The 27,666-nt window shown below is 34.1% G+C and overlaps 1 protein-coding gene across 2 annotated transcripts; it reads left to right on the top strand.

The window, feature by feature from the left end:
- Nucleotides 1–26,316, top strand: LOC137818580 (putative acyl-activating enzyme 19). Of its 2 annotated transcripts, XM_068622092.1 has the most exons (18): nt 1–88; nt 156–407; nt 1,434–1,937; nt 8,568–8,764; nt 8,967–9,170; nt 9,522–10,244; nt 11,022–11,665; nt 13,652–13,727; nt 13,810–13,896; nt 14,807–14,850; nt 22,496–22,604; nt 22,685–22,744; nt 23,466–23,547; nt 23,655–23,719; nt 23,812–23,871; nt 24,204–24,248; nt 25,553–25,662; nt 25,955–26,316. In XM_068622092.1, the coding sequence occupies exons 3-18, from the start codon at nt 1,496–1,498 to the stop codon at nt 26,184–26,186; spliced, it is 3,180 nt and encodes a 1,059-aa protein (XP_068478193.1). In that variant the 5' UTR covers nt 1–88; nt 156–407; nt 1,434–1,495; the 3' UTR covers nt 26,187–26,316. The 2 variants fall into 2 exon arrangements, with proteins under 2 accessions (XP_068478193.1, XP_068478192.1); XM_068622091.1 differs by having other exon boundaries at nt 9–407.
- Nucleotides 26,317–27,666: the final 1,350 nt, after the last annotated feature.

Raw genomic sequence — 27,666 nt, forward strand, 5'->3', positions numbered from 1 at the left:
AGCCTCTTCATTTGAAACAACGAACCGCACAATAACTGGAACGAAACAGATGAACAATGAAACTATGTGCGCAGGGAAGAAGAGTAAGGTACAGTTCTGTTGCATTTCCCACGAATTCTTTCGAATTGCGTACGAAAACCCTAACAAAATCGCAGTGATTCACGCTACCGGCGGGGCGCACCTTTGCCGGGAGTTTCGCCGCGAAAATGCTACCACCATTGACTTCAACGGCGACATCGCCACCCTCTTAGAGAAGCGCGTCGAGTCCATATCTCCGCCATTCTACCCTGGGGACCGGTGCTTCACTTACTCTCACGTCTTGAACGCGGTTCGTTCCCTCAGCTCACGCCTCTGCTCTATCCTGCTTGGTGGGGATGACCCACACTTGATCACTGCACAATGTCCAGGTTAGTTATTCACTCAACGATGGAACGTTTTGTAGGTTAGATTGTTAGCTAGGGTGTATAAATTTTTGAATGAACACTTATAAAGAGAAAAACGATGAAATGAGTTAAAATTAGTCTGTGTAAGTTTTTTTGGTGAAGTTCGCTCATATTAGCTTATCATAAGCTAATTTGAGTTTCTGGAAAAAGGTTATTTCATTTTTCTTCTTCTAGAGTTGTTTATAGAGGAATTTATTCGAGTATAGTGTTTCACTTAAATGCATTGTGTTAGTTAGTTCACACCACAACATTCAAAGTGTTGTCTACTTTTCTTTAGTGGGTTCAGTGAGTTAAGGGAGAAGGGTGATTAAAAACCGCCCTTGGCAACAAATACCTAACACCTAATCAACGTGAGACTTTTGGTAGGGATGCAATGCAACCGTTAGATAGGTAGTCAGTCAGTTAGTTTTCAGGTGTAAACTACTTGCTTGTTAATGACAACATTGAGTGAAATTGTCATGTGAGTTTTTCATGTGATGTTTGATCCATCAGTTTGGGGAAGCTATTTTTATGGTGTGTTTGGTTGGACGAAATTGGAGGGAAAGTGAGAGAGTAGGTTATTTTTCATTTTAAAATTGCGAAAATTATGAAAATGTTTATAAAAGTGAACAAGGCACCAACATTATGTTGCTTGGAGAACTGGACTTGAATTTCTTAATCAAGGTATAGTGTTTTAGTTTTATAAATGGAAAAATGTGGTTGGAAGAGAAAACTCTGCTTAAGGTGGCCAATCAGGTCTCGTAATAAAAATTATTTATCGGAAAAATCAGTGATATTTCTCACCTATTACATGGTAACAAAAAAAAAGTGAATAAGACATGAATGGATGGATGGTTAGTCCATGTTAAGAAAATGTGATTCCACTTTCTCAAATATCCACGTTTAAAAGTTTTTACATATGCCTGAAAAACCGTTATTCTACTGTTTATGGTTAATCTTTTGTGTTTGAATGCGGAAAAGTTTGTGCTTACATCCTGTATTCTGCTGCAGGTAGCAATGGTGTCATCCATGAAGAGGGAACTGTACAGAAACCCGAGTCCTTGGAAACTGTCATGCCTAGTGAAGAGGCGATGGCTGAATCAAGTGAAGAGTATAGGCCAAAGATAGTGGGGATTTATATGTCTCCTTCTGTTGAATATATTGTAGCTGTTCTTTCGGTTATGAGGTGTGGAGTAGCCTTCCTGCCTCTGGACCCGTTTTGGCCAAATGAAAGGATATTGCTTGTTACCTCTTCTTCGAATGTTGACCTCATTATAGGATCCCAATCTTCTTTTGGTAAAAGAAAGTTGGACAAGCTTGACGAATCACATTGGCTGGTAAAGTCAAGTAGTTGTCCTGTTTTGAATTACTCCATCGACCAAAAACTACAAGTTTGTAGTGGTCCAACAGATTTAGCATGGCCGTGTGCCAATGAAAAACAAAGATCATTCTGCTATGTGATGTACACATCTGGATCAACTGGAAAGCCTAAAGGAGTGTGTGGCACTGAACAAGGTAACTTATTGTAGTGATTTGTTGTAGTAGTTATTGCTTATAAAAGCAATATTTATTTACTATAATGTTCATTACATCGTATCCTTGTTACATGACAAGAACCATGTAATATTATTTGTTAACATCTTCTGATTCTGTTCCAAGTTTCTTTAATTTTATGGTTGTTGACTCTTAACATAATATATTATTGTTGAAGATATCATATCAACTAGAGATATGACTAAATTATAGTATATAAGTTGGTTTAAAATTCACCTTACAAACCTGTTTTGTATTATAGTTAGACTTAAGGTCTACTTTGTAAGATAATTAATATCTGAATCTATCTTAATAATCTTTCTTAGGCATATTGTATCACTCTCTATCCAACCGCTATTCGACCACCTACAAATATCAACTCTTGGCAAGAGGGGTGTTAGAGATCCTTTATTGATTGAGATATGACCAAATTAGGTAGTACAAATCTCACCCTACAAGCTAATTTTGCAAGGTTGAGTTAGACTTATATAAGAATTATGATTCCTATTTATTTTGACATCCTTATTGGATGATAGGAATTATATAATTGTGTGTCGTAAATTTGTTCAATACTTATAGTTGTACCATTTTGAATTAAACATCTTGTTTAGACGTATTCTCTTATTTAAAGATCCATTTAGTTTCATGCTAGGTAGCCCAATACCCAACCATTAGACCTGTCAAATGAGTCAGCATGAGGGTGACTTTTAAAAATTGTACTAGGCCGGATCGTTTCCTAAACGGGTTGCATTTGGTTGACCCAGTATGACCATGTGTCAATCCAATGGACCATTTTGGCCCGCTTTAAAAAATAAAAAAAAATCAAATAAAGTATGTATTTTTGAAATTGAAGTCATATTAATAAAATTAATTTTATTTTATATGTACATAAATATAAATTATAATACGCATACGTGTTCTAAAAAAATAATATTACTTTTAAGTTTAAAAAAATATAATTAGTATTTTATAAAACAAGTCAACCCATAAGTCTATGAGTGGCCCGATCAAGCCCATTTAGGCCAAGGACTAAATAGGTCTGACCACAAATGGCCTGGTTCTATTTAGGCCACAATTTTGTTGCTTGTATGACCCATTTTGTGGGTATTTTTTGGACTGACCCATTGGGTTAAGCCTATTTTGAAACTTTACCTACCATATACGACTATTGTGGGGTTTTGTAGGGAATCAAATGCAATGCCTATAGTTGAAAGAAATAGATAAAATATATTGCTGAGATTATTTACAAATATGATTACCGTCTCAATTTATAGACGGTTTACAACCTAATTTAGGAAAAAAATAATAGGTAATGAAAGCAAGAAAAAATGGGTGATTAAAGCTATACAAATCAAATCAAATCACTAACAAATCTGTCCTAATAAATAGAGAATGAAATCTGCACTTAATTACAAAATAATTCTCCTGATTATGCAACACTCCCCCTCAAGTTGGTGAATGTATATCTATCATTCCCAACTTGCAAGTAAGATCTTTAAATTGTTTTGTGAAGTCCCTTAGTAAACATATCTGTCAATTGGAGTCTTGAAGGGATCTACTCGGTGGCTATAAGACCATTATCTAGCTTCTCCTTAATGAAATGTCGGTCTATCTCTACGTGCTTTGTTCGGTCATGTTGAACTAGATTATGTGCAATACTGATGGCGGACTTATTGTCACACACCAAACCCATAGGTGCTTCATAATTTATTTTGAGATCATCGAGGATGATCTTCATCCATAATAGTTCACAAACACCTTGAGCCATGACTCTAAATTGTGTTTCTGCACTTGATTTTGCAACTACATTTTGTTTCTTGGTCCTCCATGTCACCAGATTTCCACCCAGGAACATGCAATAGCCTGTGGTGGATCTCCTATCAACAATTGATCCGGCATAGTTAGCATCAGTAAATATTTTCATGGATAAGTTTTTGCCTTTTTTGAATAGCAATCCATTCCTTGGAGAGGGTTTTAAGTATTGAATAATTCTATTTACTGCTTGCAAGTGTCTTTCTCTTGGATCATGCATGAATTGGCTAACCACACTAACTGCATAAGCTATGTTTGGCCTAGTGTGTGATAGATAAATGAGTTTTCCCACAAATCTTTGATATTGTGTCTTCTCCACCTTTGGATTTTCCTCATCATTCCCAATCTTATGATTTTGCTCTATTAGCACTTCAGTGGTCTTGCAACCCAACTTGCCAGTCTCTTTGAGGAGATCAAGGATGTATTTTCTTTGAGAAATAAAGATGTCTTGTCTTGAGTAAGCAACCTCTATCCCAAGGAAGTACTTAAGCTTCCCAAGATCCTTCATCTCAAATTGAGCAGCCAGTCTCTCCTTCAAAGTTTGTTTTTCAATCTCATCATCACCTGTAATAATCATATCATCTACATAGACCAAAAGTAGAGTGAGTTTACCATTATGAGAATGTTTTATAAACAGAGTATGGTCACCTTGGCTTTGTGGGTACCCCAAATATACCATAGCTTCCAAACCAAGCACAAGGTGATTGTTTAAGACCATATAGGGCCTTCTTAAGTCTGCACACCTTATTCCCTTCATTAACAACACCATAACCAGGTGGAATCTCCTTGTACACTTCTTCCTCCAAGCTTCCACGCAAGAAGACATTTTTAACATCAAACTGATGCATCGTCCAACTAAAGTGGGCTGCCAGGGAGATAATAATCCTGACTGTATTCATTTTTGCCACTCAAACAAAAGTCTCCTCATAATCGTTACCATAGGTTTGAGTATACCCTTTTGCAACCAACCTTGCTTTATACTGATCCAATGTGTCATCAGACTTATACTTAACTGTCCATCTACAACCCACTGCTTACTTATCTTTTGGTATCTCTACAATCTCCCAAGTCTTGTTCCTTTCTAATGCACTCATTTGTTCATTCATGGCTCAAATCCAGTTGTCATCTTTTAAGGCTTCCTGTACTGATGTAGGGATTCTAATAGAATCAATAGCTGAAAGAAAACTCCGGTGCTGCATATAAAGTTTTTCTGTAGACACAAATTGGGATATAGGATATTTGACACAAGATCTTTTTTCTTTTCTCAAGGCAATTAGTAAATCATTTAGGTTAGGTTCAAAAGCAGTGTTTAAGGTGTCCTCAAGAGTCTCACAGGTATGAGTTCTTACCACCGGTTCGGACAATTGAAGTTGTTGTTCGACCAGGACGAGTTCTTGTTGCCTTTGCTGATATTGTTTTCCAAAATATTTGTCCTTATTATTCTTCTTTGGTAATGATTTTGGTGCTGGGTCTTTGTCATCCTCTCTAACAATGAAATCCTGCAACAAAGGAAAAGGTGGCAACTCAAGATTCTTCGCTTCTTGAATACTCTCCCCCTGAAGCTGAAAACTAGGAAAGAAAGACTCTGTTTCATGAAAGGTGACATCCTTGGAAACATAGACTTTACGAATTTGAGGGTGATAACATTTGTGCCCCTTTTTTTTGGGGCATAACCGATAAAGACACATTTGATGGCGCGGGGATCTAATTACCCTGATAATGACTATGAACATGGACAAAAGCAGGACAACCAAAGACACGATTCTGAAGACTAGTCAACATGGGAATAGAAGGATAGAATGTGGTCATAAGATGAATAGGAGTAACACCCTCTAAAACTCGAGAGAGTAATCTATTAATCAAATAAGTGACAGTCAGGACTGCTTTCCTTAGTAATATCTAGGAATAGACGTTTGGAAAAGTAAAACTCTAGTAACCTCAAGGAGATGACGATTTTGACTTTTAGCAACCCCATTTTGTTGAGGAGTGTCCACACAAGTTAATTCATGAACAACTCCATTTTTATGAAGGAACTTGGAAAAGTTTTGGTTCACATATTCTCTTCCATAATCAGAACGCAATCTCTTAATTGGACTTTCAAATTGTGTTTGAATTATTATGCAAAACTTTACATACAGGTAAAAAACTTTAGACTTATCTTTCATGAGGAATATCCAGGTAACCCGAGTACAATCATCAATAAATGAAACTGTCAAACAATTTTGCACCCGAGATATTAGGAATAGGTGAAGGTCCCCATACATCTGAATGAATAAGATCAAAAGGTTTAGAACTTTTATTACCATTTGGAAGAAAATTTGTCCGATGGTGTTTAGCAAACTGACAAACATCACAATGAAAAGACTCAAGAAACACTTTTGTAAATAAAACAGGAAATAAGGACTTTAGGTACTAAATGGAGGATGACCAAGACGTCTGTGTTGAAGCCACATCTGAGAGGATGATCAAGATTCACGGCCTTGCTGAAGATTAGAAGTGTGTGCCTGTAGTCTAGAACACTTTTTATTTTCTTCATGCTGTAAATAATATAACCTGCCCTGCTCTTTAGCAATTCCAATAGTCTTCCCCGTGGCAAGATCCTGAAAAACACAACCACTACACAATTTAAATCTTGGGTAACCTTTTGAATAGACAAGATGTTATTGGATAGTTTAGGAACATGAAACACATTTTTTAAAGGAAAAGAAGGTTGAAGGTGAATGTTACCACGACCAGTAACGGGGGTATTCATTAGCAACAATAATATATTGGTTACCATATAAAGCAGTGTAGGATGAAAAATAAGAGGAATGAGGTGTCATATGATCAGTAGCACTAGAGTCTATAATCCACAAATATTTTCAGTACTAGAAGCATTAAAGGATAAGAAACTAGAACTCTTAGCACTCATAGTTAAGGAACAATAGCTAGATGTCTTACTAAGGGAGTCCATGAGAGCTCAAAACCAACTAAGCTTTGCAGATTGGTAAAATTTGGTCCTGTTCACAAAAAAAGTTCACCGGAATTTTTCGACGGTGGTCGACGGTGGTGGTTGGCGGCGGTCAATGGCGGGTGCAGTAACGGTCAATGGTGCAAGGTGGTGGTCAATGGAGAAAAGAGAAGGAAAATAAAGTTGCAGCAATGAAGGCTTCTAAGAAAAATAATTGCTGCAATGAAGGCTGCTAAGAAAAATAATTGCTGCAATGAAAGCTGCCCAGAAAAATAATTGCAGCAATGAAGGTTGCCCAGAAAAATAATTGCTGCAATGAAGGCTGCTAAAAAAAAAGATTGCAGAAGAGTCTCCCAGATCAGGAGCTCTGATACCAAGTTGAAAGAAATAGATAAAATATATTTTTGAGATCATTTACAAATATCATTACAGTCTCAATTTATAGACGGTTTACAACCTAATTAAGGAAAGAAATAATAGGTAATGAAAACAAGAATTAATGGGTGATTAAAGCTGTACAAATCAAGTCAAATCACCAATAAATTTGTTCTAATAAATAGAGAATTAAATATGCACTTAATTACAGAATAATTCTTCTAATTATGCAACACCTATATTGCAGGTCAGACTTCCTCCACAAACAATAAAAAAGACGCGATAATTCTCTGGTAGTATTTCATATGTAAGGCTCTCAACAAAAGGACATGTCTCAACAAAAAAAAAAAACAAATCTGTGAGAGATCCTAACAACCTGAGAAAATATTACTCTACCCTTAGCCCTAATTGGGATTCTCAACCTTTACTTCATTTTGCCTTTAACTGTGCAATCATAGTCATCAAAAGATTTAGTCTTGGTGCTATGTCGTTTGGGCTTGCGCCTCGCTATTGGGCTGCTCATTTGTGCTTTCTTTATGATCATAATCTTCTACTACCTCCTCTTGGGCCATGTCATCCCTTTCCTCTTCAACAAATACCTTGTCCTCAAGGTGTAGTGTTGGATAGTCATTAAGTAATGTATCAAGGTTCTCCCAAGTGACATCTTCGGGGTACAAACCTTGCCACTGAACTACTGCCTCTGCTGTATCAGAATCTGTAGAAGTTTGCAAATCAAGCACTACAAGGGATTGCAACTTAGGTTGCTTATTGAAAGTTGTCGGTGGCAGTTCCAATTTAGGTGTCTCATTTTGATTATGGAATGGTTTTAGCTTTGAAACATGAAAAACTAGATGTATTTGAGCTCCTGGAGGTAATTTTAATTCAAAGGCCACTTCCCCCATCTATTTGATAATGCGAAGATACCAATTTGAGAAAAATACAAAAGAATAGAGAATGAATTTCTCTCTATTGGGATCTCATATTTATAATCACTTTGAAGATATCAAATATAATGTATTAAGAAGTGGGTTTTAAGTCTAACTCAATTTTATAAAATCGACTTATAAGGTGTGTGGGATCTCCAACACACCTTCTCACGCTGAGGCTGTCAACTTGTGGGTGAGATTATATTTATTGGTGGTCTGATATCGGTCCGATAGTGGGTGGCCTGATAAGCCCAACAAACTTTTGGTAGGATAGACTATAAATGACTTTGATACCATATTAGAAAGTGGACTTTAAGCCTAACTCAATCTTATAAAACCGGCTTATAAGGTAAAGTTTGCATTCACTTATATACTATGAAATGTCCTTCTCTCTAGTCGATGTGGGATCTCCAACACTCCCCTCATGCCGAGGCCCTCCAACTCGTGCATGAGACTATATTCAGGCAATATTTTTATATTATGTACATTATATATATATATTGTAATTGTAGTATATTACAATTTGTTTTACTTTTGCATTCTTGCCAGGTCTTTCTAATCGCTTTTCATGGATGCAAGGAATGTATCCACTGAATGGACATGAACTGTTGTTGTTTAAGACATCCGTTAGCTTCATTGATCACTTGCAAGAATTTCTCAGTTCAATTTTGACTGCTTGTGTGTTAGTTATTCCTCCCTTCAACGAGCTAAAAGAAAATTTGTATTCTATAATAGATTTCCTGCAGGTATGGTAGTTCTTATGTGCTTTTCTGATTTATGTATTGCCAATATAATCCAACAATATTACAAATTTATTGTTTAAATATCACAGGTTCGGAAAGCATTCTGTATTCTATTTGTTTCTATCACAGTATCAGTTGGTACTTAGTAATAGAATATATTTCTTTCAATTTCTTACTTTGCCTGTTATATTAAATGCTTCTGTAGGCATATTTTGTTAATAGGCTCACAACTGTTCCATCACTAATGAAGACTATTCTTCCTGGATTGAAAACCAATGCTAACATGCGGGTTGAAAATTCCCTGAAATTGCTTGTGCTTAGCGGTGAAACTTTTCCTTTGACCTTGTGGGAGATGCTTTCAACTCTATTACCGAAGACATCAGTCTTGAATTTATATGGAAGCACTGAGGTTAGAGCAGAATGTTATCTTTGTACAGTGTAATCTGTTTCAACAGTGTTCATAATTTAAATTTGCTGTCTGGTTCCTGTTATGACATTCTTTCCCCCACAATTTAATACAGCATTGTTTTGTTTGATGCATCAAGGTAATTTCAAATTTTTCTTGGCTGCTGTCTTGTTTTAGGGTTGTTTTGTTACTGCTATTCAATGCTTATCTAGTCATGCATGTTGGATATTATAGACTAAGGTAATTAACTAGAAAGGAGTTGCCATGGTGCTTGTCATATTACACTTTTCTAGTGTTTTGTATAATTATCATTGGCTAATGCGTTTATGTTTCTTTTCCATTTTTTTAACTAAGGTCTCCGGTGACTGTACATATTTTGATTGCAAGAGAATGCCATTTATTTTTAAGGAAGAAAGGCTAACCAGTGTTCCAATAGGTTTACCCATTCCTAACTGTGATGTGATTCTTCTTAGTGAAAATGGTGCATCAAACGAGGGAGAGCTATACGTTGGTGGTCCTTGCATCTTTAGGGGTTACTACAACGAATCTAAGGAAATGTCTGATGCATTTGCAAAGTTGCTTCCACGTTATAGCTGTGATGATTTTGTCAATGGTTGCCATGATAAATTATACTTTAGAACAGGTGATTTAGTCAAACAGTTACCTAGTGGTGACTTGGTATTTTTGGGAAGAAAAGATCGCATTATAAAAATCAATGGACAGCGTATTGCCCTAGAAGAGGTTGAAGATTTGTTAAGGGCGCATCCACATATAAATGATGCTGCTGTAGTTTGTCGAAATAATAAAGCAGAACTTGTGTTTCTTGAAGCCTTTATCATACTGAAGAAAAAAGAAAGCTTGGGTGAATCATTAATACCGGCAATCAGAAATTGGATGATTAACAAACTTCCTTCTGTTGTACTTCCCAACCATTTCTTCTTTATAGAATCATTCCCCGTGTCTCCTAGTGGTAAGGTTAATTATGAATTGTTGGTTGGCTCAACATTATTGACAAAGAATGTCAAGGATAAACTTGGTAACATCGATTGCAGCAATCTTTTGCAACTTATAAAAAAGGTATGGTTTCATTATTTTATAATGACATTATTATTTGTCTCAACAGAAATCACAATTTCTTCATGGACCATGTTGTACTGAACTATATTGTAAATTCAATAGTCGTAGTTGGTCTTGAACCATGGTGTAAGCTGTAAAGTATTTGACATTTACACTGTTTTCATTGATTTATGAAGGAATATTTTATAAGTCAGCTTGTTCAGTTTTTTTCATGCATGTTCATTTTGTTAAATACACATCTATGATTGGTCTCAAATATTAAGGTAGAATAGAATGATTTTATTGGTAGAGTACATCAGATATATACATATAAGATTGGAAAACTAATTTAGGAAATATAATAACAACACTTAATATAATCAGATCCCTATGATTCAGGGATGTAATTAGATCCTTATGATTCAGGGATATTCTCGTTATACACTTTAATTATAATCTGCTAAATATGGAATAATAAAATATGATAGCTGACAATTGCTTATTTCCTTTAGGCTTGCTTGTTTGGAGAATTCTTCACCCCTTTTCTCTCTAATAAAATTTCCTGAGAAAATTGCCTTTTCATTTCTTTTCATTTTGTGATCTATATGATGATGGCAAATGATGAATGAGTTTATGAACCTCTAACATACATGAAAATTCTTGACCCCTAAACTGTTTATGCAATAAATTTGAGTCCACTAAAGTCATGTTTCCTTCTGGAAATTCAGTCAATTATTATTGCTCAATATAAGTGTTTTCTTAAGATTAAGGATTCTAATTTGGTAATTGCTTTAACAGGCATTTCATGATGCTTTAATGATTGAAAAGGTTTGTGATGATGATGATTTCTTTACGATGGGTGGTAACTCTCTTTCTGCTGCACATGTTGCTTACAATTTGGGGATTGACTTGAGATTTCTCTACTACTATCCAAGTGCTCTTAAGCTTTGTAGGGCTCTTCTCCAGAAAAAAGGATCATGCTCTTTGCATGACAGTCTGGATAGTTGTTTGCAAATAAACACAGACAGACAAGATAACCATATTTCTAATAATTGTACTGAAAATTATAGTCCTCTTGAGTCAAGGATGACTTCCAAAGATAATGATGACAGTTCTTCTCTTTCTAAACGTTTAAAGAGGGGTTCAACAGATGTTACATCATGGGGTGATGAATCATTCCCATGGTATTCCCCACTATTATCATTCTCATTTAACCGATGCAACAAGGTGTTGCATAAAGGGAAGCAGGAAGTAGTTGATATGCACCAAAAAACTTGGTCAGCAGACATTCCAAGAGGCAACAGAGGTCACATGAAAGACTTTTGGAAAGTTTACATGGATTCTTGTGTTGATGCTTCACCAATGCTTGTATTTAAAGGCACAAACGTTTATTTGTTCGTTGGATCTCACTCTCATAAATTTCTCTGCATAAATGCTCGAAGGTAATTCTGTTGCTTCATGTTTCTCTTATTATTGAACTAAAATTGATCAAAGTTTTGTATTTGTTTTTTCATTTTATAGTCTAATCTCCAGGTTCTAATGAAAGTTTGCATACCAGCAATAACTCATTTTTTCATCTAATATTTTGACAAATTTTGCAATTGGCATCATGATAATTTCTTATACACTCAACTCAAATACTTTTTGTATATTGACGAATGATGTGGACCTGATTGGATTTGAGGTTATTGTGGGCTAGGAAACAATTGTTGAAAGATTTGAGGCAATTATTATTAGGAGGGTATGTGATAAATAGTAATTTATTCTGTATCAGAAATGTTGTATTAATTCTGTTTTAGAATCTTCATGAAGGTAGCTATTCACTGAAATAACTAATGACAGTTATGCATTAGGATTATGTCTCAAAGTAGGGTAGGTGGTTAGGCAAGGCAAGTATATTTTTTTTTTATGTTTGTTGACTAAGAACACTCTTTTTAGGAGACTTTTGTTTGGGACAGCAAGTGTATAGCTGACTTTGTGTGATATTTATTCAGTGTTATATTTTATTCGTTTATCGATTGGGGTTGTATCAGGTCACAAATAAAACAAATACAATATTGATGATATATATAGCTTTTGTTTCCAACATATCCTAGAACATTAGAAAATTTGACTACTACTCTCTAAGATTTAATTTGCACAATTTGGCAGTGTTAATTGGAAAGAGTACAGGAAATACCAGCACCTCTATACTATAGTGTGTCGCCATGTTTGGCATGTTTCAAATACAATACTGGTTGGACAAGCCTTTGATACATGTCCGATTCTCCTCAACCGTGCCATAATTAAAAATAATTTTTTCAGCTTAGACACATCTTGGGCACCCCTTTGACATAACTTGAACACAAGAGAGTGAATTGACACTTATACTTGGCTAAGCACTTTATGTGCACTTCTATCATAATCATATAGAAATAAGAAGAAATTAAATGAAAAAAAATTATATTACGAACTTTGTGAGGCTCACAACTTTTTTTGTGTGATGTTTGTTTTCATATGAATTAATTGGTTATTGTAACTATTAAGAGATATGTTTCTTAAAATTTTATTGTGAAGGTCATTATTATAGAAACCTATTGAACTTTGCAAATTTGTTTTTATAGTAAGTTATATAAATGTTAATTATCATATGAAATTTTTGTCATGTTAATTATATATTAGAGATCCCACATCGACTAGTGATTAAGGTAGTTAGAATCACATTCCGAAGAGTAAGACTGTACTCATCTAGAGTTTCCTCCTCCCTCTCCAATCTTGGGTTGCCTCAAGGTAGCGATGTTGGTGAGTGGTGTTGAATCGCTGTTATAGATTGCAACTAGGGTGGGAGTATCAATTCTTGTGACTGTGAGAGCAGCTGTCCTCAAGGCCTCAATGTTCTTCACAATGGCACTTCTAGCAGCATTTCTTGGTTGTGACCTTGGGGCAACACCTCTTGCGGCCTTGCGACGGTGTTTATTGCTTGTGGTCTCATAGTGCTCTTCGTGATGTATCTCGCAGAAGCTCTCTCGGTGCATCTCTAGCAGCGCACCTTGTGGCACACTTCATGACCTCTCGTGTGGCGTCTCAGGGGCACCTACCTTTGTTTCTAGATTATTCGTTTGGGTTGGGTTGCATAAACCTAATTTTATAACCCAAAACTTCAAGTCTAATTTTTTTCCTTCAAATCCCAGCTACTTAATTGACTCCCATGGACATCTTGTAATTAACCCACACAACCCATTGCCTATTGTCTAAAACCACACTAGTTCTTGAATTATCCATACATTTTAGATTATCATGTTCTTCAATTGCTGTAACGCCGATTTTCTCGGTAGTATATAGATAGAGGGTTAACAATGTAAATGCCTTCAGGTATAGCAGTGGCATGGCATCCACTATTGATCTTCTTTTCTAGCTCTACTGAAGCTTGTACCTAATCAATGTTTTAGTGGTTCTGTCCAGTGGGAGATCAAACTAGAAGGGCGCATTGAATGCACAGCAGCAATTGTTTCTGATTTTTCCCAGGTTTATACTCCTTTGTTATTAATATTAAGTTACTTTAGTTATAAGATTCTATCCATCTGTTCTAACATGTGACATTCTCTAGGTTGTTGTTGGATGTTACATGGGAAAAATATATTTTCTTGATTTTTTGTATGGACACATCTGTTGGATTTTCCAAACTTCTGGTGAGGTATCGTGTTCTAATTCTCAATCTGTCTTTTATTGTTTGTGGTTTATGGTGTCTTCTTTCTTTCATGAAAGCTCTTTTTCTTTTTAATCACAATAGGAGAGGTTACTGTGTTAAGGAGGCTTCAGTGTTAGAAACATCTAACACCTCAAGCATTAGTGTCTGTGTTTCATTGGTTGTTTAGCTTTAGTAAAGTCATTTATACCACTCACCTAACAGCGTAAGCATTACTAAAGCCTCCTTGTGATCACATTTTTTATAAATAAAACTGAATTTCTCAACATGGTAAAAATAGGTCATCAATTTCCATGTCTCCATAGGGATCTTGTGAGAAGGGGTGTCCTAGAGATAGAGATACAAGCCATTTATGTAAAATGCTAGTTTGTTTATCATGATGATGACAACAACAATAATAATAAAGATTTTGTTTAGCATTGTATGAAGTGCTAAATTTTGGGTATCCAGTTAAAATCTTTCACTTTGATCAGGAAAAGTCTTGAGTGAAATAACCAGATAATATTTGATTCTTCAAAATTTTCATTCTGGAAGTATTTGTGTGGAAAAAATCTGACTCTGCATTTCTTCATTTCTTTAGATAAGTTGGTGCATTATATTGTTAGTGAGCAGAATATTAACTCATTGTGTTCATGGATTCATATGGATGTTCTGCTCGTGTCTGTTTCAAGGGAGTTCTATTTCTGATATGCAGAGACACAACAGCATTGTGGCATTCTTTATTTTATGAATTTCTTTTTATTTTGGACGATGTGATGTGCTATCTGACTTCATTGTTCAGACGAGGAATAAGTCTATTGTTATTCCTTAATTGTTATTTGATTTTATAGTCCCCTTCCTCCCTCTTTTCTCTCTTTTTTTGTGGTCAGTCTCTAATTATGTTTTTGAACTCTTGAAGGTAAAATCACAGCCGGTTGTAGACAAATGCAGACAATTGATCTGGTATTTTGTTTTCGTTTTTGCTTCTCTTTATATACTAGTATTATACATACTCTTTAGTGTGCATCCAAGTATTTAAGAGTTTGTGTTCTGTTGATAAGATTAGGAATAGAGACAACATTTAGAGGACAGTTCAATGATTAAAAAGGTAATATGCAGAAAATAAGAAGCTGAAAATGAAAATACTGTTAGAAGTTGCCTTAATTGCTGTCACCCCAAGCCGGCCATCGTGGTCTTTTTGAGGGTTGCCTTAATTGCAACTTCAGAGTGGTGGTTTAGTCCCTCATTGACTAATGATATAGCTGACATAGAATGTATAAATGAGGTGCAAGTTTTACTTTACAAGTCAGTTTGGTAAGAATAAATTAGACCCAATTCCAAATTCTAAGAAAAACAAATGAAAGAGACAAAAAAATTCTTGTCCCTGGACAACAGCCACTCACAAGTCATAGCTACCCAAATAATTGATTGCCTACTGTTAGGAACCAAGAATTATAAAGGGAAGAAAATAAAGGTTTTTATCAAATAGAATGAAAAGAACAAGAAATAGGAGAGCACCCTCTCCTTCAAGGGCTTCCCCTTCACAAAGAGCTAAAGCTCAATCTACAAAAAATTACACAGCCCTTCCCCCTCTCCTTTCTTATTTATATCTAACTAGCACCTCAAGTAACTAACTCATGACTATTCTAGTTCTAACTAATTCCTCTTCTTTGTGCCTCTTAGCAATACACTCCTCCAAAAAACAACCTTGTCCTCAAGGTTGGAGCAGTGGAACCTTGATCCCATGGCTCATCTTCATCACCATGATCTTTATCTACCCTTCCTGAAAGTATTGTGATACTGTCTATCATAGGAAGGGAACCCATTGGCTACTGCAAGCAAATTCAGGTCTGGAGGCTCAGGTGGTGGTGGGGATGAGAGAAGTTTTTTTTATAAAAGATTCTGAACCTAATAAGTTGAAATTCCAAAATTCTGATATCATTGATGTTCTAGCCACCTTTATTACTAAATCTAGACCCAACAATGATTTCTTATACATATTATGTAAATTTGAATTTGGGAAAAAATGATGCTTGGTTGCATCCACACCTTCAAATTTCTTACTGGTTAGCTCTATAATTGGGCTATCAAGAAAAAGATCATTACAACACAGTCTTCACTCTCTTTATTGATGCATCCCCTTCTTGGATCATCATTTTTGTTTCTCTTGCAAATCTCACTTCATTTTTGGTTTTTTCTTCGCTGCAGTGGGTGTGATTCTTCGTTGCTGAACCTTCTTCCACATCTTGGGCCTTCTTCCCTTCATCATTAACAAATTTCTCTCCTCCCTCCGATATCCTGTCACTCCTCTTGTTGTCCCACAACAATTCTTTAATTTCTTTCAAGTCCAGAAGGCTTTCCTTCAAGACCGTTATGTTCGCTTTCATTTCTACAATAACACTTCCTTGTTCGCTGATCCAGTTCTCCATAGTGCTCATCCTATGTTCCATACTTTCTCTCCAAAACCTTTTGAATTTGGCAGGTCAGACCAATTTTGTCAGGAACCAAGAATTATAAAGAGAAGAAAAGAAACGTTTTTATAGAATAGAATGAAAAGAACAAGAAATAGGAGATCACTCTCTCCTTCAAGGGCTTCCCCTTCACAAAGAGCTAAAGCTTAATCTACACAAATTTACACACTTCCCCTCCCCTCTTCTTCTTTCTTATTTATATCTAACTAGCACCTCAAGTCCTCGTCTCTGTGTATCCTAACACCTACCCTATCATTTTCCCTATCTTCTCTTATATACAACACAACTCAGTACTTCCCACAATTATTGCCATGTATGGAAGTTTGTTCTATAGTATACAATCACTCTTTAGTTAGAACCCTTGTAGGTGGGATGAATATGCAATATACTTCCAGTTGAAAGAAATAGATAGATTGTATTTCTGATATATCTATACAAATGTGATTACAATCTCAATTTATAGATTGTTTACAACCTAATTAAAGAAATAAATAATAGGTAATAAAAGCTATACAAATCAAATCAAATCACTAAAAGGTATCAAATCCGTCCTAATAAATAGAGAATGAAATATGCACTTAATTACGGAATAATTATCTCCTAATTATGCAACACTCCCCCTCAAGTTGGTGAATGTATATCTATCATTCCCAACTTGCAAGTAAGATCTTTGAACTGTTTTGTGGGAAGTCCCTTAGTAAACATATATGTCAATTGGAGTCTTGAAGGGATGTACTCGATGACTATAAGACCAATATCCAACTTCTCCTTAATGAAATGTCGGTCTATCTCTATGTTCTTTGTTCAGTCATGTTGAACTGGATTGTGTGCAATATTGATGGCGGACTTATTATCACACACCAAGCCCATAGGAGCTTCATATTTTATTTTGAGATCATCAAGTATGATCTTCATCCATAATAATTCACAAACCCCTTGAGCCATGACTCTAACTTTTGCTTCTGCACTTGATCTTGCAACTACATTTTGTTTCTTGCTCCTCCATGTCACCAGATCTCAACCCAGGAACATGCAATAGCTTGTGGTGGATCTCCTATCAACAATTGATCCTGCATAGTCAACATCAGTATATATTTTCATGGATAAGTTTTCCCTTTTTTGAATAGCAATCCTTTCTTTGGACGGGCTTTTAAATACTGAAATAATTGTATTTACTGCTTGCAAGTGTCTTTCTCTTGGATCATGCATCAATTGGCTAACCACACTAACTGCATAGCTATGTTTGGCCTAGTGTGTGATAGATAAATGAGTTTTCCCACAAGTCTTTGATATTGTGTCTTCTCCACCTTTGGATTTTCCTCATCATTCCCAATCGTATGATTTTGCTCTATTCTCACTTCAGTGGTCTTGCAACCCAACTTACCAGTCTTTTTGAGGGGACCAAGGATGTATTTTCTTTGAGAAATAAAGATGTCTTGTCTAGAGTAAGCAACCTCTATCCCAAGGAAGTTCTTCAGCTTCCCAAGATCCTTCATCTCAAATTGAGTAGACAGTCTCTCCTTCAAAGTTTGTTTTTAAATCTAATCATCCGCTGTAATAATCATATCATCTACGTAGACCAAAAGTAGAGTGAGTTTACCATTCTAAGAATGTTTTATAAACAGAGTATGGTCACCTTGGCTTTGTGGGTACCCCAAAGATACCATAGCTTGAGTAAACCTTCTAAACCAAGCATGAGGTCATTGTTTAAGACCATATAGTGTCTTTTTAAGTCTACACACCTTATTCCCTTCATTAATAGCACCATAACCAGGTGGAATCTCCTTGTATAATTCTTCCTCCAAGCTTCCATGCAAGAAGGCATTTTTAACATCAAACTAATGCATCACCCAACCAAAGTGTGCTACCAGGGAGAGAATAATCCTGACTGTATTCATTTTTGCCATTGGAGCAAAAGTCTCCTCATAATCGATCCCATAGGTTTGAGTATACCCTTTTGCAACCAACCTTGCTTTATGTTGATCCAGTGTGCCATCAGACTTATACTTAACTATGTATATCCATCTACAACCAACTGCCTTCTTATCTTTTGGTATCTCTACAATCTCCCAAGTCTCATTCCTTTCTAATGCGCTCATTTCTTCATTCATGGCTTGAATCTAGTTCTCATCTTTTAAGGTTTCTTGTACTGATGTAGGGATTATGATAGATCAATAGCTGAAAGAAAACTCTGGTGCTGCATAGAAAGTTTTTTTGTAGACACAAACTGGGATATAGGATATTTGGCATAAGATCTTATTTCTTTTCTCAAGGAAATAGGTAAATCATTTAGGTTAGGTTCAAAAGCAGTATTTAAGGTGTCTTCAAAAGTCTCACGAGTATGAGTTCTTACCTCCGATTCAGACAATTGAAGTTGTTCGACCAGGACGACTTCTTGTTGTTTTCGCTAATATATGATGTTGGTGCAGGGTCTTTGTCATCCTCCCTAAGAATGAAATCCTGCAACAAAGGAAAAGGTGACAACTCAAGAACCTCAGCTTCTTGAATACTCTCCCCCTTAAGCTGAAAACTAAGAAAGAAAGACTCTATTTCATGAAAGGTGACATCCTTGGAAACATAGACTTTATGACTTTGAGGGTGATAACATTTGTACCCTTTTTTGTTGGGGGCATAACCGATGAAGACACATTTTATGGCGTGAGGATCTAACTTACCCCAATAAGGACTATGAACATGGACAAAAGCAGGACAACCAAAGACATGATTCTGAAGACTAGTCAAAATGGGAATAGAAGGATTGAATGTGGTCATAAGCTGAATTGGAATAACACCTTCTAGAACTCGAGAAGGTAATCTATTAATCAAACAAGTAACAGTCAAGACTGCTTCCCCCAGTGAGATCTAGGAACAAATGTTTGGAAAAGTAAAGCTTCAGTAATCTCAAAGAGATGACGATTTTTCCTTTCAGCAACACCATTTTGTTGAGGAGTGTCCAAACAAGTTAATTCATGAACAACTCCATTTTCCTGAAGGAAATTGGAAAGTTTTTGGTTCACATATTCTCTTCCATTATCAGAACGCAATCTCTTAATTGGATTTTCAAATTGTGTTTGAACCATTCTGTAAAAGTTTACAAACAAGTGAAACACTTTAGAATTATATTTCATGAGGAATATCCAGGTAACCCAAGTACAATCATCAATAAATGAAACAAACCATTTTGCACCCGAGATAATAGGAATAAGTGAAGGTCCACATACATTTGAATGAATAAGATCAAAAGGTTTAGAACTTTTATTACCATTTGGAAGAAAATTTGTCCGATAGTGTTAAGGAAACTGACAAACATCACTATGAAAAGACTCAACATACGCTTTTGTAAATAAAACAGGAAATAAGGACTTTAGGGTACTAAATGGAGGATGACCAAGACGTCTGTGTTGAAGCCACATCTGAGAGGATGATCAAGATTCACGGCCTTGCTGAAGATTAGAAGTGTGTGCCTGTAGTCTAGAACACTTTTTATTTTCTTCATGCTGTAAATAATATAACCCGCCCTGCTCTTTAGCAATTCCAATAGTCTTCCCCGTGGCAAGATCCTAAAAAACACAATGGGAAGGTAAAAATATCACTGCACAATTTAAATCTTGGGTAACCTTTTGAATAGACAAGAGGTTATTGGATAGTTTGGGAACATGAAGCACATTTTTTAAAAGAAAGGAAGGTTGAAGGTGAATGTTACCATGACCAGTAACGGGGGTATTGGAACCATTGTAGTTAGTATCTTACGATTCACGATACGTATCGTATGAAACGATACGGTTTCACCCTCCCACGATACGAATCGTGTGAAGAATCTTTTTCGTCCCTGAATCTTAGTTGTATCATGTGATTCGCATAAAGAATCGCTGAATCCCGAAACGAAACGATTCCGTATTGTGTGAATCAGTGTGGATTTTAAAAAATGAGTAAATAAAAAAAGATAGACATAATTTGTTTAATAACATGTATGCACCATGGAGGTTGTTTTGGTGAAATTGTGTGGTATATATATATACATATATATAATTTATATAATTTATTGTATCTTGCATGTATACATATCTTATATATTTAAGTATATATTAAATTTTTTAATGTTTATGAATCTTACGATTCACTATACGAAACGATTTACGATTCATAATATCAGCTCTCCGATACACTACTTGTATCTCGATTCTACTACCATGATTGGAACCATTAGCAACAATAATATATTGGTTACTAGATAAAGCAGTGTAGGATGAAAAATAAGAAGAATGAGGTGTCATATAATTAGTAGCACCAAAGTCTATAATCCACATATATTTTTAGTACTAGAAGCATTAAAGGATAAGAAACTAGAACTCTTACCACTCATAGTTAAGAACAATAGCTAGATGTCTTACTAAGGGAGTCCATGAGAGCTCAAAACCAACTGAGCTTTGTAGATTGACAAAATTTGGTCATGTTCACAAAAAAAAAAGTTTGTCGGAAAAAATTTCCGGCGGTTGATGGCGGTTTCTGGCGGTCGGCAGCGGTCAATGACGGTAACAGTGTCGGTCAATGATGGTAGCAGTGACACTCAATGGTGCAAGGTGGTGGTCAATGGAGAAAACAGAAGGAATAAAAAAGTTGTTGCAATTAAGGCTGTCCAAAAAAATAATTGCAGCAATGAAGGCTGCTAAAAACAAAAAGATTGCAGAAGCAAAGTCTCCCAGATCAGGAGCTCTGATACCAAGTTGAAAGAAATAGATAGATTGTATTTCTGTGATTACAGTCTCAATTTATACACTGTTTACAATCTAATTAAGGAAAGAAATAATAGGTAATTAAAGCTATACAAATCAAATCAAATCACTAAAAGATATCAAATCTGTCCTAATAAATAGAGAATGAAATCTGCACTTAATTATGGAATAATTATCTCCTAATTATGCAACACTTCCTTTAGAGGACTGCTGGTTTATACAAATCAATCTTTGAAAATACTATTTTTGGAATTTGGGTAGTTGAGTAGAGGAATAGAAGAGACTAAATTCAGGAGATAGAGGTTTATATATATTTGTACTTCAATCTCTTTTCAGTTTTATATTATTGGAGATTCCACATCAGCTAGAATATGACCAAATTATAATATATATGTGGGCAAGCCAGTTATTTGAGGTTAAGTTAAGCTTAAAAGTCTATTTTCTAAAATGATATTAGAACCTATCCTACCTTAACGAGGTTTATTGGACCTATTGTGTCATCCACTAACGAGCTCACTATTGGACCACCCACAAATTTCTAGTGCCATGTTGGAGATGTCTAGTCATCGGGTGAGAGAGGGTATGTTGGAGATGTCCAGTCCTCGGACATGAGGGGGTGTGTTCGAGATTCCACATTGACTAGAGATACTAGATGACTTTTACTTATATATATTAAATCCTTTGTCTATTTTCATCACATCTGAGTTGTTTTTTCTAAGAATTTACAATCTACAAAATTCCATTCAAATGTCTTTTTTATTTTCAACTAAAATAATATACTTTGAAGATTAGCTGATGACCAACTTCTATTCCCATGGACAAAAGTTGACGCATCCTTTTGAACAATACAATTTGTCAAATCTGGAAAATCACAAGGGTGGAAGGATTCTCTACAAACATGAAAATTAAGAATTTTGATGTATGGTTTAAGATTTCATACAAGACTCTCAGTTGTTGAGTTTCCTGGCCGTGGGATAAATTTCCTGCCTAATGTGGTTCCCTTTGGTGCTTTACACATGGCTGTTTGAAAGAGTTTCCATTTCTGATTAGTAAACTGAATAGGATTTTCTGTGCTATTTTTTTTTCATGTTACTTGTTTTTGACTTTTCTATTATGGAAGAAATCATATATTGTCTCCTATAATATTTTTCTTCCCCCTTTAATAATTTTTTTCTGATAATATGATTCATAAGATTAGTAATTCACCTAATAAGTACATACTAACCATATATAACTCACCTAATAAACACTACACCACACAAAAATGTTAATTATTAGACTAGAAGCAAGGAACTTCTCCCTGCAGAGTTCATGTTCAAAGAATCTAATAGTGTGTCAGAAGCCCCTCATACATGTTAAAAAGGTATGTTACATGGTTTTCAGCATGGTTTAATGTTTATATAGGTGTGGCTCACATGATCATAACTTATATGCTCTTGACTACAAAAAACATTGCTGTGTGTACAAGCTACCATGTGGAGGCAGTATATATGGGTCACCTGCAATTGATGAGGTGAATTTTCCTTCTAAATGACATAATACATATTGTTTAATTAAATATTACTATTGGGTTCTTACTAATTTTTTGTGTAGGCTCGTGACTTGCTTTATGTGGCCTCTACTGGTGGTCGTATAACAGCTATATCAATATCGGTAGGATGAATCTATCAATTCACTAAATACATGTATACTTATTTCTTTAGCAGGGCTTCAATTCTGTATTTATATAGACTGCCTTGTTTCTAGATGTGCAAATTCCATCCTTAGGATTTAGTTTCTTATGGAAATATTTTGTAGAAATGGCCGCTTCTTCCCATTTAGATTCAAAGGTGTCCATTTGATGGTAACTCCATTGAGTATGATATTTTATGTTTATCTTGCAAACCGGCTATCGTTATATTTTTATAGAAGAATGAACCTAAATAAAAGGAACAGAGAAGAAGCAGAGTTTTATACTGCATGCCTCTGACAGGATGACTAAGGAGTTAAACAGTTACACTAATGTTTAACATTTGGAGTTATTATGAGTTAGGATTTGTTGCCTGCCTGCTTTTCACAACTTGAGCTATTTCATGCACTCGATTCATAAAAAATCTGCTATAAATAGGCACATGTTTGCTTTTACATAGTTATTTTTCATGAAACTGCTTTTCTACCGAAATCTCTGGTGATTGAATTGGCATGGATGAGAAAAAGGTGTAAAAAGTTAATGATTGAAGTTGCTTAGTTTTGACCCAAGAGATCAATCCTTAGTTTGAAGTTTGAACATTAGATGCATAAATCTGTTAATGTTGCTGAATAATGAAGTTGCCAACATGTTGAAGTCAGAACTATTGGCACAAGTCATACTTAAATAATCCTTTTCTGAATTCAGGCTTCTCCATTTACTATTTTGTGGCTAAATGAATTAGAAGTTCCCGTGTTTGGTTCTCTTGCAGTTGCCCACAATGGAACTGGTATGTATTGTTACTGCCTTTTGATTATGTGTTATACGCCCTTCTAATTATATATGTCCTGTATTTTTTTTCCTTATAACAGTATGTTTTTTTCCTGTTTCTTGTAGTAATATGTTGCTTGGTAGATGGTCATGTTCTAGCATTGAGTCCAAATGGATCCATTGTTTGGAAGGTATGAAGTATGGAACTCATTAGGGTTGCAATCCTTAACTATATCCCGGATGGAAGTAATTTTAACCTGATTTCTTACTGAATTTTGCTCAGAAAACAACTGATGGTCCAATATTTGCTGGGTCATGCATACCTTCTGTTCTTCCTAATGAGGTAGATCTATCTCTTCATGGATTTTACATAGTCATTTACTTAATTCTTTTTCCACTTGGCTTGTTACATCCTTTTGTCAAGATCAATAAAAGATTGTGAAAGTTTATGCTGGTTTCTGTTTAAAATACAGCATATTAATAACTAATGAGGAAATGTATTCACTCAGTTAGTTTGCCTGTAGTGCATCCAAGTAAAATATTTGTATCTTTAAGAAGTCTCCTCCATATTAGTATACAAGTATTAGAATTACAGGTGAAATATATTACTATCTCTCTAAATAACGAATGAAAGATTTATTTATATTAGTAATTGTTTTATTTATTCCACCTCAGGTGCTTGTATGCTCCAGAAGCGGAAGTGTATACTCATTCAAACTGGTGAGAACTGATAGATAACCTTGTTTCCCTTTTATTGCTTTTTGGAAGATTTTAATTTTTATTATATTAGATTCATGACCAGCTACTTTTTAACTTAGCAGTATTTATATTCCCTATCTGGGATCAAAGTTAATTTCTGAATCTGTGTATTAGTTTATTGGCTGATTGCTATTAGAATTTTTTTTCTCCCTCCCCTTTCTCTTTCTGGTAATACTCCAATTCATTCTGTGTAGGATTGATTTGTAGTGATTCAAAGAGAAAGTAAATGGAAAGAGAGGTGGTATGGTTTAGTGGAAAGATAGTGGATTTAAATAGAAAGTTTATTGGTATATGTGATTGATTTGATTGAAATAATGAAGGTTGGTAAGTTATTTTTAGTATAGTGTCAAAATTGTCCTTAGGTGTATTTTTTTAAAAATAAAAATATTTTTTGTTATAAAAAATTTGTTGAGAAAATGAAAATAATTTTTTTCTTAAAAATATTATTTATTAATTTCCAATAATCTTTATGAAAAATTAAAGAAAAATCCAATGAATAGAATTATTTTAAAAAATTAGTAGTTTACCAAACAAGTCCCACAAATCCACCACTTTCTCCTGCTCCCAGACTTCATTCTCTCTTTCAAAACTTTTCCTACCAATCATCTCAGATCACTAAACCAAGTACATACAATCCTCACAAATAATATCAAATTGATTGTTACAAATAGTAATCACTCCTACCAAACAAAGCATTAGTCTTACATATTAATATGCCTTGTGTTTTCTGTAAACGAGATGAGGTGAGGCAACAAAATAGCTTGAAATCTTGTACTGGTAACAACTGTTGTGCATTCTAGTCCCACCTCACAAAGTGTCGTAAGATGCCTTAAATCTGCCTGTTTAAAAAATACAATTTTCAGTGTGTATTGGACATACATCTATTCTATATGCCTACCTACCACTTTAAAGTAATATTCTAAACTCTGTAGAAGTTTTCTTGTTTAACACTTGAAATAAGATGAATTCCTTCTAGAAAAACAATATCAAATCATTGTCCCATGTAAGAATGTGTGTTATCATTGTGTTGGTCCAAGTTTCAGGGGCGCTAGGGTTCATTAAGCATATGGTTCTGGTTTAGATTCTAAGATTTATGCATTTGGTAAAAAATATTATTGGGAGGCTTCCTTTCAAGTCTGACCGTGTACTAAAGAAATTATTCTCACTTATTGTGTTAATGGGTATTCTGGGGTTAAATTATGTGCAGTGTTCAAAACGAATTGTTATTAATATTTGTTTTGTTCCATATGTTGGATCATCACCAGGAGGAGGGAGACCTACTATGGGAATACAATGTCGGAGATCCAATTACAGCATCTGCTTATGTTGACGAGCACTTACTGCTGGAGTCTGATGCTTCCAATTCCTCGGACAGGTTAACTTGTTTTCTTAGGATCTATTTTGATACATTTTTACGTAAGTACTTTTAGGAGAAGAAAATAAGAACAAATGAAGAATTTCATAAATTCAAATTAATTTCCGTGCGAGAAACTAACACAAAAACTTCTATAAATTAACTTGTGTTAATACGGAGAGAAACTTACATTATTTTTTCATTTCCTTTTTTCATCTAAAAGTTCTTACTAAAAAATATACCCGAACACACATCCTTAAACTAGACCATACCAGCTATCAACTCTAATCTTATATTTTACCACCATTTTCAGGTTAATTTGCATTTGTTCCAGTTCTGGAGGCATACACCTTCTTCGAGTGAACACAAGTCTCTCCAAAGATGTTTATCAACAAAGAAGCTATGTGCAAGAATTTGCAAGGCTAAACTTGGCAGGGGATATATTCTCTTCACCTTTAATGATTGGTGGTCTGATTTTTGTCGGTTGTCGGGATGACTACTTGCATTGTATTGCCCTTGAAATTCCAAAACAACATGAAACTTAATTTGTGTATTTTAAATTGTTGCACTCAATAGGTGGATTGATTATGTGTTTAAAGTCTGAAATCCATTCAAAAGATTACACTGCCCTCATAATAAAAATGAATGAATAAAAAAGTTATTGAAGGCTGATTATGTTGGTATTTTATTAAAGAATAAGTACTTATCTCATAATCAAATTTTCGAGCAAAATGTTGGAATATTGTTTACTCCACTTGGCAGTGGATCAAATTGTTGCTATTTTAATTTAGAAAAAAAGAGTAAAGATATTATAATGGAAAATAAAGGAATGATGATTTTTTTTAATTTGAGTAAAAATTATGAACCAATTTTAATTCAATTTTACAATAAATTTGACTGACATTTCAGTATTTTTAAAATATTTACCTTAATGTTTTTATCTATAACTGTAAATACTTAACTGCAATATAAAACTATTAAAATATTAGTGTATGAATTAATATTGAGTTTATAATTTGTATGAGGAAATTATATTATTATACTTTTTTAATGTATTTGTCTATTATATTTAAAAATTACATATAACATATATTCAAATTTTTATTTACAATGGTCTTTAAAATAACAACTTTATAAATACTAATGAAAACACACAGGATTGTAGTCTATGTCCTTGTTTTTTAAATATTTTTTAAAACTTATTATATTTTCTTTGTTATAAATGTGTATTATAAGTTTATAATAATTATAATTTTATAAATTAATATACAAGGTAAATGTATAAGTGTTATTGCAAATTTTAATATATATTTATATACACACATCTTTTAAAAAAAAACATTAATTTATAATTTTATAATAATAAATTATTTTCAGATCAAACAAAAATTAATCTCAAATTTATTTGAGTTCATGTAATTTATAAGAATTAAAATTTTTGTTAATAAATTTATTTATTAAATTATAATAACAATTAATTAAATTCTATAATATTTTAATAGAAAATATAATTTATGTTTTAAGGAGTCTTATTAATTTTTTATAAAACAGATTATTTGTAATATTTTGAGTTTTAAAAAGTGATATAAAAAATAATATAATATATTTAAACACATTAATAATATTTATTTTATAATAAAAAATTAAATAAATAATAAGAATTAAATACTTTTTCTTTCACAAAGTTGATAAGTTGATTATTACCGTGATTATGATTTGATATATAACTACTATTTTTTTGGAATAAATTAATTTGTAAAGATATTCTTACATATATTCTGTAAAATTATATTTTAAATATTTTAAAACTTAATAATTTTCTTTTTGTTCTTCTTTTAAAAGTGACTTTTTAAAAAAAATCTTGTTCAAACTAAATTAAAATTAATATCCATTTAAGATGTAATAGGTTTCTTGATCAATGAATATATACTTATTTTATATACTTTACATCCTATAATTAAATATAACATTACTATTTAATAAATAAAAGATGTCTATATTCGTAAAAAAAATTAATTATTACAT

The sequence above is a fragment of the Phaseolus vulgaris genome, chromosome 10 (genome assembly GCF_000499845.2).
Source record: "Phaseolus vulgaris cultivar G19833 chromosome 10, P. vulgaris v2.0, whole genome shotgun sequence".
Lineage (NCBI taxonomy): Eukaryota > Viridiplantae > Streptophyta > Magnoliopsida > Fabales > Fabaceae > Phaseolus > Phaseolus vulgaris.